This window comes from Maniola jurtina, chromosome 14 (genome assembly GCF_905333055.1).
Source record: "Maniola jurtina chromosome 14, ilManJurt1.1, whole genome shotgun sequence".
Taxonomy (NCBI): Eukaryota; Metazoa; Arthropoda; class Insecta; order Lepidoptera; family Nymphalidae; genus Maniola; species Maniola jurtina.
In genome coordinates this window covers 6,037,306-6,052,965 of record NC_060042.1, presented here as the reverse complement: position 1 = coordinate 6,052,965, position 15,660 = coordinate 6,037,306, and the positions used below count along the sequence as shown (strand labels likewise).

Genomic DNA, 15,660 nt, shown 5'->3' with positions numbered 1-15,660 from the left:
GGCCTACTTCCTGCTACTCGTTTAAGAGGGCTCTCTCCGTCACTCGTTTCATACAATCGTAGTTCCAATTTCATTTGAATATTAAGCAACCAAAGTCCATGAAATTTTGCAGACATATTCTAGAAACTAATATCTATGTCTGTAGTTTTCCAGATTTCTGTTAAAATATTCGATTTAAAAGTTATGTGGTCTTAAGTAATTTCATACAAATCTTTGAGCCCCTGTAATTTTAAAACTACATATTTTTAGAAAAATCTAAAACACCACAGATACAGATATTAGTTTTTAGAATATGTCTGCAAAATTTCATGGACTTTGGTTGCTTAATATTCAAATGAAATTGGAACCACGATTGTATGAAACGAGTGACGGAGAGAGCCCTGTTAATGTCTCTGTTCAGCTAGTGAAGGGTCGACATCGCTGCGCTTTCCGGTGCAAGATCGCCATTTCAGCACCTTGGGACCCATAATGTCTATCGTTTCTTGAAACTTTGTTCTCCACCCATTGCCACTTTATCTTTGCAATCCATTGGGCTATGGCGGTTACTCTGGTTCTTCTACGAATTACATCATTTCTGTTTTGATCACGCAGAGAAACCCCGAGCAGGGCTTTTTCATCGCCCGCTAAGTAGCTGAGTAGAGTAGTGAGCTTTCTTTTAAGGAACAATAAGAAGAGGTAAGAGACACTACCAAATTAAACAAGATAAAGTTGACAACTAAAACCCGACTGCGATCGTCTTAATAAACACTGAAATATTATAGTAAAATTGTTTTTCTGTCGCTTGCTATATTTTGATGTTATAGTACATTTATATTTATGTACTCAGATATTTCTCCTCCTTCATTTGACACCCCACTAGATACCATTCATCAAAATCGGCCCAGTAGTGTAGACGCTACGGTGGAACACACAGAATCTGGATACAAACATACACAGACATACATACACACGTATACATACATACATAGAGTGCTAAAATCATAACCCTTCCTTTTGGCTTTGCCGCAGTCGGGTAAAAAAGTCCGTAATGAAACTTTTATTTCCCTTCGTGAATATAACACCACTTCATTAATCACATTTGCCAAATCGTTGATAGGACCATCTGATACGAAGCTGATAACAGGTCGCTAATAGATTTACAATATTATCAATATACGCCCCCCAAATCTAAACAGATAGGTACGATACGATTGTGAAAACATTGAACACATGAAAACATTTTTGCCCAAATACGTGCACTTATATTTTATGCTTTCACTAAGTTATCTTTATTTTAGTAACATAATCTATGCATCACATTATTTCCCATCATACCTACCGAGGGTAGTGACTCATTTTACATATCAATCAAATTATACGAATCGATTAAAGTGTAAAATACAATATTTTTGACTTGTACAAGTTTATTTCTTCTAGTAGACTTTTACGTAGGTAGGTATAATTGTAATTCAAAGCTTTTGGAAGTGCACAATTTACATGAGTACCAATCGTTACAGGATAGGAATACTTAGGTACGTGTCAAACTATTATAATAAATTGCATGGTAAACTACTATCTTTACTAATATTATTATTAACAGGTAAAGTTTGTAAGTTTGCTTATAGGAAGTAATTTCTGTAACTACTGAAACGATTTTTAAAATTCTTTTACCAGTATAAACCTACATTATTCCCGAGTGAGAGGTATTTATTTCTAAAAAAATTAGAGATCCTTGGTAAAATTGTAATAAGCTACCCGTGCAAAGCCAGGGCGGGTCGCTAGTAATTAGATATAGAAAATGGAGAGAAGTAGAAACTATGATAAGTAAATCGCTTGACGACAAAAGTGGCTAAGAGTGGAGAAGGTATTAGGCAATCTCTTCTCTACTCTATAGTATAAAACTCACGAAGAGAATAGGTAAAATTCGCTTTTGTATGTGTGGTTGCGCTTTCATGAGGAGCATTTCACGAGGGACGTTTATTTATGTACATTATGTGCATAAATAAACTTCCCTCTCAGTTCCGTATTTACCATAACCTTACGTAGGGTACAAGCAGGGCACAAGTCTTTGGCCTCATGGGGGCATCGGTATATAGAAATCCTATGTATTTTTCATCCAAATCGTGCTTCAATGCCGTGATTACATTTTATATTTTATGGTCGTTTTCAATTCTAGTGCCTAGTAATTACTAGTAGTGAACATTATAATATAACTTATGCAAAACTTGAAAGAAATAGTCTTCGCTTCACTTGCGATATTGTTACTTCATAATGAGTGATCATCGCAAAATTGAAAAAAAAAATCGTTATCGCATGCGCGAGTTTTTTTAACAATTCAACCAACTCCCAAATCCTGGCGGAAGCGCGGTGAAAAACCTTAGTGATACCCGCGCAACCGCCAGTCCGTTGAGGGACAAACACAGGTTTTAGTGGATGCAAGCCCCACATAACCCCTCCGTTTCCCTGATGGAGGGTTATGCGTTAGGCATTTCCTGTGTATAAAAAGACCCCCACACACACGCCAAATCTGCAAAAACAAAACAACAGAAACCGGGGGCCTCTTAACAGGGCTCTCTCCGTCACTCGTTTCATACCATTTCACACAATCGTAGTTCCAATTTCATTTGAATACTAAGCAACCAAAGTCCATGAAATTTTGCAGACATATTCTAGAAACTAATATCTGTGTCTGTGGTGTTTTAGATTTTTCTAAAAATATGTAGTTTTAAAATTACAGGGGCTCAAAGATTTGTATGAAAATTTTAAGACCGCGTAACTTTGAAACCGAATATTATAACAGAAATCTGGAAAACCACAGACATAGATATTAGTTTCTAGAATATGTCTGCAAAATTTAATGGACTTTGGTTGCTTAGTATTCAAATGAAATTGGAACTACGATTGTATGAAATGGTATAAAACGAGTGACGGAGAGAGCCCTCTTAAGATGCCAACCTGGGCTTCAGACAGTCTTAGATCGCCGCTGCCAGAGGGCCTCAAAACTTTATGTACCCAAGGATCTAGGGTAAGACGGCCCTGTACAATACATTAAGCCTATAAAACAGGCCTTATATATTCACATTAATAGGATAGCCTTCTCGTGCAAAGCGGGAGCGAAACAGCTTGTGCATAATAAATTAGAAAGGTGAGAGGTATGGGTCGGGAAAAAGGAACTCTGACAGGAGATTCCACGCTTCCGAAGAGTGCAAACAAGAAGCAAAAAGCTTCCCGTAGTTTTATTACTGAAATATCAGCGCTATAACTGTTTTTAGGGCGAGTTTCCAACGTAGATAGCGTAAACAATATGATGTGCATCTTGATGAAAGCTTGTTGTTGTAATGTTGTATAGATATTTATACATTTTCACCCTTTATTAAATTATGAAATGATGCCCGCAACTTCACTTGCGTGGATTTAGGTTTTTTAAAGCCCGTGGGAACTTTTTGATGCTCCGGGGAATATAGTATGTAATAGAATGATCTTATCTTTGACAAAATTATAATCCGTTTTATTACTTAACTTAAAAAAATATATGAGCTACGAAAAAGCGACTCTGATGTTGGTTTTCACAATCATCCCTCGCTACAGTTAATTGCTCGCATAAGAGCAGGCTTATTTATCCCTCTTTTGGTTTGAGGATTTGCTATGCTACTCAATGTACTCAAACCATTGTACATACCTTCAAAAACTTTGTTTGTATCGTGGTAGAGTTTTTATATTGGAATTTTATTGTTACTTACCTGTAGGTACTTACTTACTTTGTTTAGTGGGGCCGCCTTAACATACCTAATTAAAAACTTTTCCAAGACATGGTCCATCTATTCCATTATTGAAAAATCCACATCCATACTTAATATTATAATAATGCGTAAGTGCGTCTGTCTGCTTGCTTTTTACGGCCAATCAGTTTAATAGATTTTCATGGAATTTGTTACAAAGTTAGCTTAGGTACATCTCGCAAACGAACATTTCTACCGGACATAATATATATTTACTTTATATACCGGAAATTCAAATGTTGCTACGGGATTCCCTGCTTAACCGATTCTTACAGAAATAAGTTGATTCATGCAGACTGATCTGAGCAACCTACTTTTTACCCTGGAAGATTATAGGATTCTTTCGGTAGATCTTTATATCATCATCATAACCCTGAGATACAGGTTTATCAAACATACTTCATGGCGCCGACACAATTGTAGTTGCACAACTTAGTTCTCAAAAATAAAATTTTCATTTAATTTTTCATTTAATATTATGTAGTTTATTGATAAGTGAACGTTAGTACCTACTAACGTTTTTAACTTGACAACATACCTATGTTGTCAAATTAAAAATCTGGATGCATAGTATCTGCGAGCTGTTTTGTAATGTTGTGTGTATTCACACGAGTAAGTAGAACACTTTTATGCTCTTGAAACTTTCCACAGTCTGCCGAGTTTCTTATTCAATGAAAAGAAACTGCGGGCAGCCCGCGGGCATATATCGTAGGTAAGTATATGGTACAATAATTGGAAAAACTAAAAGTTTGGTAAACTGACCTATCCATTTATATAAGCCTAGTCTAGTAAGAAAGTTTGTTTTTGGTGAGTAGGTATTTGGAGTTATTTCAGTTGGAGTATGGCCCATTAACTTTAAATTACTGACCGTGCTGTAGGTAGGTAGGATCGAGAGGATATTTTGTGGGCAAAAAGTATTTAGTTAATTTTGTTTTTTGAGTACAATGAGAACAAATTGTACAATTCATGTGATATAAAATAAAATAAATAGGTAGATGTCTTACATATTATTGTTTGTTGTAAAATGTAGTTGGTTAAAAATGTACCTACCTAATTACTTTTAATTGTCCTCGTAAACTGGGTGTATTTCAAGGCAAGCCAATATATTTGTACAGGCGAATGTGTGTTAAACAAATTCGAAAAGTACTAAGACAATATTAACGACTGGAATCTGACCTGTTGATCTGTTGGAGCGCTGTAAACCTGGTCACTATCACGAGTAACCGAAAACTCCGTGCATGATCCCCGAGAAAATGCGCTTTGGGCCACTTAATTACATTGCTATCATCACTTGTAAGCACTTTGAAGTTCGAGCGTTTATTATTTATTCACGAAACGCGTTTTTTATTGAAAAGACGTGCGTCCAGGGCTGCCGGGACGCCCAACTAACGCGGCCGACTGTTCTCGGGCGGGAAAAGCTCCCACGTGGCTTTTACTCAGTTTTCTACGGTGCTGCGCGCGCCTGTTACCGGGTCACATCCACACAAATCCCACTCTGGCGTTTTCTTGCGTCTTGCTCTATTTTAGTCTAACTTCTGATATGTTACTGTTTTCGTCTCTTTTCCTCTAAAATATTTGCTCGTTAGTTTCAGTAATTGCCTATAACACTTCAGTCCGCCTACAGCATGCAAATATATTAATGGCAGCTTATACGTGCTTACTAACAGAAAATTCAGCAATGTAACTAAAAATCTGTATAAAGCATGAAAGGGCAAACATAATTTTGAGATAATTATTATTATATAAAAGAATGCCTAAAATAAAATAGGTATAAAATAACAAAGCACAAATAACTATTTACTATGAATAAATTATATTAACTTACAAAAAAAACTTGCTTTTGCTTGAATCTTTCTACCACAGAACAGCAAGAAACTGTGAGCGCTGGCATCATTCTTTTGTAGTCAACATCCAAATTACTCATACGAAAACACTTTTGTTCTACATTTCTGATATGAAACCCTTCCAGCGTTCGAGTTTTCTGTCACGTAGATGTAACTAAAGTATCTTCAAGGCAAAAGTTAATAGGTCCCATCCCAGACCTCATCATTGCTTTCCATAAGACAATGTGATTTTCATCAAGCGGAAGCCAAAGCCATTTTATAACAAAAAATAACCCTCAAAAAGTTCTGGCCGTAAGTAAACTTATTTCTGTTTAAATTTTAAAATGAAAATCAAAATTCTGCTGTATTCTGCATAAACGTCAAAAATACGTCATTCTAAGATGTCTTCTATAATATTTGAGTTGAATTATTATTCATACCAATAAAAATAAATAATATTAATTAATTAAATTGATAATTACTGCACATAAATTAAAAATGTTTTCGTAAGTAGAATTAGTTGAGATTTCCATCATAATATACTTTAAGTTTTATACTAATTTCAACAGTGAATGGACGTGGTACGGGCCAATTAACAAAAAAGATAGCTGTTTTATTCAATGACATACAAAATACAGTGCGCAAAAACAATGCGCAATAAATTATATTGAAAACAGTCCAAAAATGCGTTGCCCACTTCTATAGCATCAGCTGAGTATCAGCCAATTTGATACTCTCCACTCCGTATATAATTTATGAATATGGTGCAAGCATTATTATAATATATTTATTATATTACAATATTAATATATATATTTATATAACAAAGTAATATTATTTTGTTTTTAGATCAGGCCAAGAACCACGCTTAACTAACAAGGATAAGTTGAAACTATTTTTTTTAGTACATTGGCGAGGAATTCTTTGTGTGGTTGTTCCTATTCTTTTCATTGTCATGTTATTGCCTTTCCCTCCTCAGGTATTTACATATGTAATGTTTTTGTCATTTTAATAAGCAGAAAACACTTATCGGTGTTTTGACCTACTTAATTGCATTCCTATTTCCTACTATCCAGATTAACCACATGGTACGTTCAAATTAAGAGTAAATTATATCCTGAAATGGTTCGGGTTTTACCCGGTGGAAGGGTTTCTGTCGACAAAAAACACCAAGCTATGTGTTGCAAGTATGTGTTGGTATCGCATAAAAACCATTTAGGGATATCCCTAAGGGTTTTATTAAACTGCCTCACCCTTTCTAAGTTAGTCCGCATTCATCTTAAACCTTGGTGGCAAAGGCTTAAGATGAATGTGGTTTGGTCTCACTGGTCACAGTCAAAGGCTGTCATCGAATTAAAAATCTTATAAGCAGACCCTGGGCAAAATGCTTCCTAGGACGAATAAAAAATGACTGATTTATCGGCTTTACCTGAATATAAGCGCTAAATAAGCGTTATACAAATATTGCAGCTACATCTTCAGTAGCCTTTTTAGCTAATACATGATTTTTTTTTGTCAAAATATGATTAGTACTTTCTATCTCGTAGTTTAATTTAGTTTTAAAATTGCGGTTCCTAACATTTTGGGTTTTTGCTATGTTTTTCTGTGTTGATGCTGTAAATACCTTGCTTATTAATTAGTTAATAGATAATAATATTGATATTAATGTTTCAGCCATACCAATGGACCGCTTACTGCTTAGCGGTTATGGCTGTATTCTGGGTATCTGAATGTATTCCTTTAGCTGTAACATCGTTCTTGCCGATTATTATCTTCCCATTGGCTGGGGTTTCTGGCACAGTGGAAGTTTGCAAATGCTATGTTAATGTAAGTACCTAATACCTAGGATAGGCAAAAATTTATTAGGTAATTAATATAGGTACCCATAGAAAAAGCTTCGACTTTTGCATTAAATGATCTCTTGCGAACTAAGACCATTTTACTGACAGGTACTGTAATCGAAGGTGATCTTGCTATCCATACTGATATAGTAAATGCAATTTTATCCCGGAAAATCAAAGACTTTCTTGCTGTCCATACTGATATTAGGTATAAATGCGATTTCGCCCCGGAAAATCAAAGACTTCCCATGGGATTTCTACTAACCAAAATCGACGGAGATAAAGTCGCGGGCATCATCTAGTAAATTAAAAAATATCTAATCTAACTATAAGAATGTTGCCGAAACTAATACTTTTCGTAAAAGTCAGGTAATGGCGATAACTCTTTCTGTCAACTTGATACTAAAGCTACAATCATTGGTTTACGTCTTCACCACTCGCTAATTCTGTATAAACTTTATCTAATGTAAACTTGTGTTTTTTTAGGATTCTCTAATGATGTTTCTGGGAAGTTTAATTTTGGCATACTCCGTTGAGCAGTGTGGCTTGCACGAACGATTGGCTTATATAGCGATTCGATCCATTGGATATTCACATGTCAGGTATTGGTTTTCCAAGTCTGCTTGGATGAATTTTTGGTATTTACACCTTTTGGAACACAAACACTTGAAAACAAATGACAACAAATCTGTCTTTAAACCAAAAATGTCTATACCTAATAGTTACAAAAAAAGTTATTTGAAAGGAGCAAATAGGAGCAAATACCTAAATTAAACTACCCAAGTAAGAGGGAGTTAGAGGGTCAACAAAATTTTGAGCTGTGTCAGATTGACGATTATCATCACTGGGTAGGTGAGGTGACCGTGAATGCCAGAAGGATATGGTGTGGAAGCCACCTTAAAAAAACCGGTCAAGTACAAGTGGGATTCGCTCAAGAAGGGTTCCGTACCATCGTACAAGATATCGCCATCTATGTGATTTAGTAAATATTGTTTTCGTGAAAGCATTTTTATTTTATTTTTGTGATATAACCACCAATTCACGGATTTTGGATTTTTTCCATTATTTGTGCTATAAGACTTACCTGCCTGCCTTTCATGATCCTAGGTCAAGGGAAGTACACTATAGGTTTTCTTGACAGACAATATAGTGATCCTTTTCCTTTTGGGGTACGGAACCCTAAAAACTCTAAAGCTTCATTTACCCTTGAGCAATATAGTGTGACAATGCGGTATGCCATGTGCCGCACTGCAGGATCAAATGGCACAATAAGGCTGAGGCCACACGATGTGTTCCCGGTGCGTTGCAGCGCCGCACACTGTGGATACTGGATTTGAGTATTGGGTGCCACTTGGGCATTGCGTTGCCGCTCCGGCATGCGGCAAAAACTATGGCCTTGCAACGCAAACACCCCTCCCCGTCTCGTCTCTCTGGTCCCAAGTCAGTTGCGCGTGCGGTGCTGCGCCGCACGACGTCGTAACACATCGTGTGGCATCGTACAGCAATTTCTATCTAGGGTGACGCAGCGGTACCACTCAGCTTCATCTTCACTCTTGCGCACATTGAAACAAAAATCATGTGACATGGCAACACCGTACGTCATGACGTCACGTGGTAGACTGTCGGTGCGTACTTAAGTAATATTCCAATTCTACAAAACGATATTTGCCCGGCATAAAATAGACTGCCACAGCATGCCGCATTGCCGCATGTTGTTGCTCCGTCGTGAAGCTGCCTTAATATTCTTTTGTAGGTTGTTAATAGCAATGTGTGTTGTAACAACTTTCGTCTCCATGTGGATCACTAATACGGCTGCCACCACAATGATGGTCCCTATCAACTTTGCTGTGTTGAAAGTCTTTGAAGATGTAAGATTATTTTTATTAGCTACGCTTCCGCCTAAACCGCATAGATTTAGGCGCCTAAGTGCACGCTGGCCTTTTCTCAAAATGGCTTTTCTCATAAAGTCCTTATTGTTATTTCTAAGAATGTCTTTTTCTTAAAATGTTCTTATCTCATTAAGTCCTTTTCTCAATAAATAATAAAGTAAATACCGGGCATAGACTTAATTATCGAATTCCAAGTCCCAGCTGGCTCCTCAATCCTGATGCTGCAAAGTACTGAACTCCTAAGCTGTGAGGATTAAAGGACAATTTCAGAAAAGAGCAATATGACAGAGGAGATTTTGAGAAAATACTTTATGAGAAAAGAACATTTGAGAAAAAGACATTCTAAAAAATGTCAAAAAGGACATTGAGGAAGTAAATTTTGAGAAAAGGCCATCATGCCCTAAGATGCATTAAAGTATTTTAAATCAAACGTAAAACCTTTGTTTTCCCGGGATGAATGAGGCTATTAGTAAAATACAAGTTAAACATTTACCTACATAATATTTACAGCAAAAACTATTAGCAAGAAACTGTTAAAAATTATTTTGCTATAATCCGCCAACAGCATAGCAAAATAATTTTTAACTGTTTCTTGCTAAACATGAACTTCCGCAAAGTAACGCCTGATTCTATCCAATAGCAAAAACTATTACAAATATATGAGACAACAAGCGATGGAGAAAAGATTGCATCTGATATAACAACATGCTACTTTTGCGTCGCGACCTACTCTGCAACAATCGGTATGTAGACACGTCTTGTACCTAACGAAGACCTTGCCTTCGAAGAAAGGTACAAGGAACTTAGATAGATAGATAGAACACTTTATTGCACACAAAAACAAATGTAAAGGAACACAACACAGAAAGAAGAAAACAGAAAAAACAGTTGTGTGCAAAGGCGGCCCTATTGCTTGGAGCAATCTCTACCAGGCAACCTTTAGTTTAAGGAACTAAAAATATTTAGGAGAGAATAATATAATATTATGTTCTTTACAACATATTATATTATTTAATTTCTTACAATAGCTTTACCACAATAAAATCATTAATTTTTTAACAATATATAGTGCGTTTTTATTTAAAAATCTTTCAATGCAGTTTTAATTACTGTACTTAATGCAATTTATTTATCCCCCTCTATCTCTTTTTCGCCTCTCAGACCGCGCTCTAAATAATAACACCCTGTTTTATTTCTCAGGTGGCATCGGAACTCTGGTTGGAACGGCAACTAATTTAGTATTTAAGGGGCTATTCGTCACGTATGTATTTATCAATAACTTTGCTAGACTTAATTAACCCAAAATATCGGGATGTAAGTTTTGTCCGAGCTGCATAGAAGGGCAAGAAACGCATTTTCAATATTGAAAAATATGTATCCTAAACGGAATGCGCCAGAGATAAATTCAAATTTTTTTATTCAATTAGACTTTTACAAGTTCTTTCGAATCGTCAAAAGCATTTACCACTGGTTCGAAATGCCTTTCCTACCGAGAAGAACCAGCAAGAAACTCAGCGGTTGCTCTTTTCAAAGATTTGATATACAATATTATGCCATGTATAAAAGCAATTGAAGTCCCGCGCATTGCTGGAGCGAATTGCAGGACAAATCCACGCTCTTTTATCATTTACATAATCTTCGATTGTATAATATGCTTTTCTAAGGAGCATATTTTTAATAAGTACCTATATCACTAGCTTTTCTTATTTTCTCAGAGACACCCATTGCAGCCGAATCTTGTTGCTCTTGTGGGTTGTTTAATTGTGATATTATGCGGTCATCGGTATACAGTTTGAAGTCCAAGACAACTATGGATTATTTTGTGTTACATAGTAAATATTTATATAACTTTCCAGGGCATACCCAGAAGCTCCTGAATATTTGTCATTTCCGAAGTTCTCCGCATTCGGAGTTCCGTACATGATACTTTTGGCTGCATTTATGCTAGTTAATATGTTAATAATGTATGTTGGATTTCTAAGGTAATTTCTGGTGATAACATTTTAAAATATCTAAATTTTTAATTAAAATAAATTCACAGTGATATTTAGAATTATGACTAATATTTATGGGTTTATCTATACTTAGTAATTACTTAGTATATTATACATAGGTAGGTTATATGTTTGAATGTAGGAATAATCTCTGGAACTAATCTTCCGAAAATACGGACGGACGGACGGACGGACGGACAGACAGACAGACAACAAAGTGATTCTATAAGGGTTCCTTTTTTCCTTTTGAGGTACGGAACCCTAATAAAATAAAATATCCTACATTTTGTTCCAGACCTAAAAGTGAAGTTGCTAAGAAAAACAAAATTACGCCGGAAGGTTTGGCGGCAGCTAAATTAGCTGTAGAGACTAATTATGCTAAATTAGGTCCAGTTTCATTTTGGGAAGGAGTGAGTTTATAATATTATGTTTTATGAATGTTTATTAGATGCTACATTGGTGGTATACATGCGGTGGTACCCGCGACTTCCGTGTGGATTTAGGTTTTTGAAAATCCCGTGGGAACTCTTTGATTTTTCTGGGATTTAGAAGTAGTCTGTCCGTCTCTAGGATGTACTTTTAAGCTAGCAAGTAATGCATGCAACTTCGTCCATGTGGTTTTAGGTTACCTATCTAAAATTCCCGTCCTGGGAACTCTTTGATTTTCCAGGACACATAAATAAGTAGCCTATGCCCTTTCCCAGAATGCAAGCTATCTCAAGCTACCTTTCGTCCAAATTGGTTAAGCGGATGGGCCGTAAACAGCTAGCAGACAAACAGATAGTATATAATGTGAAAATAAACTTACCTAAGTATTAATAAGGTTATACATTTCAGATGGTCATCTTGTTATTTGGCGGAGCCATGGTAGGGTTTTTCTGTCGTTCGCCGCAGATATTCACTGGATGGGGAGATTTAATAAAAGATTATTTCGATTTGACAGATGCTAAGTAGTGAGTGTATATTTTCAGTTAATATTCAACTTTTGACGCAAAAAGAGGGGTTTTGATATTATTCGTCTGTCTGTCTTCTTCCGTTCAAGAGCCTATGGTGTCCTCATCGTAGCCAGTGTGGGGATTATTTTAATTAAAGAAAAAAAAATTATAAATGCTACGACTGTTTAAACTGCTTTAGAATATATTTTAAACAAGATGTTGTGTTGCATAGCACATAGTGCGGCTCGGTCTAGTGGCTCTTGGTCATCTTAATATTAATATTATTTTCATGAATATTTTCAGCGTTCGAGATTCAGCTCTAGCCGCTCTTGTTTCGTTTCTAATGTTCCTTTTACCATCGAATCTTTCATTTTTCCGGAACTGCAAAGCGAAATGTAAATATTGTTTTATTTTGAATACTTTACGAGTGCCTACCTACAGTTATGTTATGTTCATTGAAGTCGATTCGTTTTATAATTTTTATTACTTTTTTTTAGTTTTTTACTATGGCTCAAAGCACTTTGCGGCGAATCGAAGCGAAGCGATACAATATCTTTTCTAAAATATGGCAAATTACATTTGTCTACAAAAATGCAAAAGAGCCATCTTGATCTGTTCTTGTTCTGTTGAATTTTTCATAAAGATCCGTTTAATTATCCATATTTTGGGTGATAGAATGTTCCCCATTCAGTTCATTATAATTTTATACTTTACGGTATGATTAAGTTTAAAAGAAAAATATATAGCATAGGTAATATTATTTATATTTCGTTTGTTGACTTTAGTCTATGAAGATTTCCCGAAGGAAAGAATAAGGTCCGTACTTGATTGGAAGAGCATGATATCTGCATTGCCTTATAGTTTTACTTTTCTTCTCGGTTAGTATTAGTTTATTTATTAAAAAAATAACTGCCAGCGGGGGCTGAGCTTGAACTACGAAATAACAGGGTTTTTTTGGATTTTCATATTCATCCCATTACATATTTATCTACAGTTTATTAAAAAATTTAATAATGTATAATACATTGTACATTGCACGTTGTTGCACCTACATTACTTTAGTTTTTACATTTCGACACTCTGAGCAATGACGCGACTTTAAAATTTTTACCCATCCCAAAATCACCCAACGCGCTATAGGCGCGTTTTAACTTCAAAAATAATACCATTTTATTTTAATCCGACATGTTTTATTTTGACAGAATTAAATACTCGAACATAAAGTTCATTAGACGCATATCTAAATTAACGGTCGTTGTACGAGTCAAATAATGCTGTGAATCATGAATTTTGATTAGATTTAATATTTTCAGGCGGTGGTTTTGCTTTATCCGATGCAGCTAAAAAAACTGGATTAAATGATAAAATAGGAGACTCCTTACAGCAACTGAAATTTTTACCGAACATATTAATTCTTTTGATAGTGATTATATTTGTTATTATGCTGACAAATATCGCATCAAACGTGGCCACTGCTAACGTACTTTGCCCAATAAGTATGACGTTGGTGAGTTCCTCAGATTTTATGGCCCTTGTACCTTAGATATACGTTGAAACAAGGCACTAGACAAAATGTTCAATGTCTATGGCGCAATTTGCAACATCTTAGGCTGTGTGCACGTACGTTGCGCGGCGCATTGTTCACGTCAAGTCGCGGGTGCGGTGGTGGGTGCGGTCACGTAATATTAAGATGCCCACGCACTTGAACTGAACTGCAGCTGAACTGCGCGTCGCATCAGCGCCCCGCACGATATTCTCTCCAGCCGCGACGCGCGTACGTCCAACGTACGTGCACACAGCCTAAGATGTTGCAAATTACTGGCACTACGCCAAATTGTTCGCCAAGTCAAACGCGCCTGCCATTGTCCCCGCACCCGTGCATTGTATGTGAACAAGCACAAGTATCACTTAGACGTATGGGCGGGAGGCGCGTCATGCAGTATCCCGCTGGTGGCGGTCCCCAGAGAGACCCGCGTTGGTACCTTCAGTGGCACACGAGTAACCCCACACTTCACTTTCCTCTGCTACGCTACGGGGTACACTGCTGACGAAGCTGCAGCGCATGCACTGATGTCCTCTACCGCGAGCAAACGCACCTTTAACTCTAAGTTTAATTTGTCCGCGCCACACTACGTACGAACGAACCCTTAGCCTGTTGCAAAACACTTTGAACCAACGTGAATTTGTTTTTTGAAGATTTTTTTATATAAGATTACCCAGGTCCAAAAGGCGCTCCAACAACAAAAATCGTATTTTTTTATTTCTTTCCGTAGATCTATTTAACGGTAATCTTATAACAATACAGCTACACATTAATTTACTGTAACAATATTTTCCAGGCCAAGGAAATCGGTGAAAATCCACTCTGGTATGTAATAGCCAGTGGATTCTCATCATCTTACTGCTTTATACTTCCAATAGGAACGCCAGGCAACTTGATTGTACAGAGTGCTGCTAAGATACCTACGGTGAAAATGGTTAGTACCTATACGACTTATTACCATTTACGAAGAAAGATCGGTACTGATTTGGTGTTGAAGTTATCACATTTTTAACCACACTCCTGCAGATTGTCTCTTTGTATATTTGTATCTTGATATACCGAGCGTTTTTGTCTAAACTGTTTTTTGTATGCAAAACTTTGCAAGGTCTTAGATTCGTGGATATCCTAAAAGACATGTCTTTAAAGAGTCTGTCGTATTTGTGAGACGTATAGAGCGAAAACCTGAATACTGACAGCTGGCCTCCTCCACTTTATAATCGCTGAACGGGTTATCTTGGGTGTCGCTTGTCTTAGGGGTAGAATCCGCCACGAGAAAATCAGTCGGCGAACCAACATATCCAATCATCATCATCTTCGTAATTTCATCAAGTAATATTTTTTATTTTCAGATAAAAGCTGGTGTGGGACCTACAATATCAACAACAATTATAACTTGGCTCGCTGTATACTTCTACGCTCCTATAATTTGGCCTGATCTTCACAGTCTTCCCGATTGGGTTAAATAGTCACTTAACTATACGCAAAATGATTTTTGACAGTTTTTGTTAAGACAATATGTCAAAAATTTAACAAGTCGGTATTAATGAAGATTGTTTTAAGCATTAATTTTAACTGGAGATTTGTTTAGTGTTAAACAGTATTATTTTGTTTTGCTTAAGAGATTTAGAGTTTAGTTTGCACAATTTTTCACAAAAACAATATTTACTATAGCTATTAATTAAAAATATAGATTCGATTAAGTACCTATATTTTGTTTTATTCTTATAGAACTCCTACTTATTCAGGTGACCCCCATAAGGTCCTTCTGTGTGAAGAAGGAAAAAAATATCGTGCGCATTCCACGGTAGAATTCGTCTTCAAGTAGTATTCGCAATTTTTTTTTTCGATAGTAAGTGCTCAATGTGATGGAGATAGAG

At 36.3% G+C, this 15,660-nt stretch overlaps 2 protein-coding genes across 2 annotated transcripts in view; one reads left to right on the top strand and one right to left on the bottom strand.

Annotated features, from left to right (window-relative positions):
• Nucleotides 1–5,210, bottom strand: part of LOC123872181 — a 42,223-nt gene extending 37,013 nt beyond the window's left edge. The window contains exon 1 of the mRNA XM_045916357.1: nucleotides 4,935–5,210. The gene's annotated coding sequence lies outside the window, so the exon portion shown is untranslated. The remainder of the gene's footprint in view (nucleotides 1–4,934) is intronic.
• Nucleotides 5,211–5,976: 766 nt separating this feature from the next.
• Nucleotides 5,977–15,465, top strand: LOC123872175 (protein I'm not dead yet-like). The gene is made up of 15 exons (XM_045916351.1): nucleotides 5,977–6,087; nucleotides 6,431–6,560; nucleotides 7,256–7,408; nucleotides 7,909–8,024; nucleotides 9,176–9,290; nucleotides 9,952–10,054; nucleotides 10,512–10,572; nucleotides 11,168–11,293; nucleotides 11,601–11,715; nucleotides 12,143–12,258; nucleotides 12,544–12,635; nucleotides 13,026–13,118; nucleotides 13,554–13,747; nucleotides 14,580–14,717; nucleotides 15,133–15,465. Exons 1-15 carry the CDS (start codon nucleotides 6,080–6,082, stop codon nucleotides 15,247–15,249), a joined length of 1,677 nt encoding a protein of 558 aa, XP_045772307.1. The 5' UTR covers nucleotides 5,977–6,079; the 3' UTR covers nucleotides 15,250–15,465.
• Nucleotides 15,466–15,660: the final 195 nt, after the last annotated feature.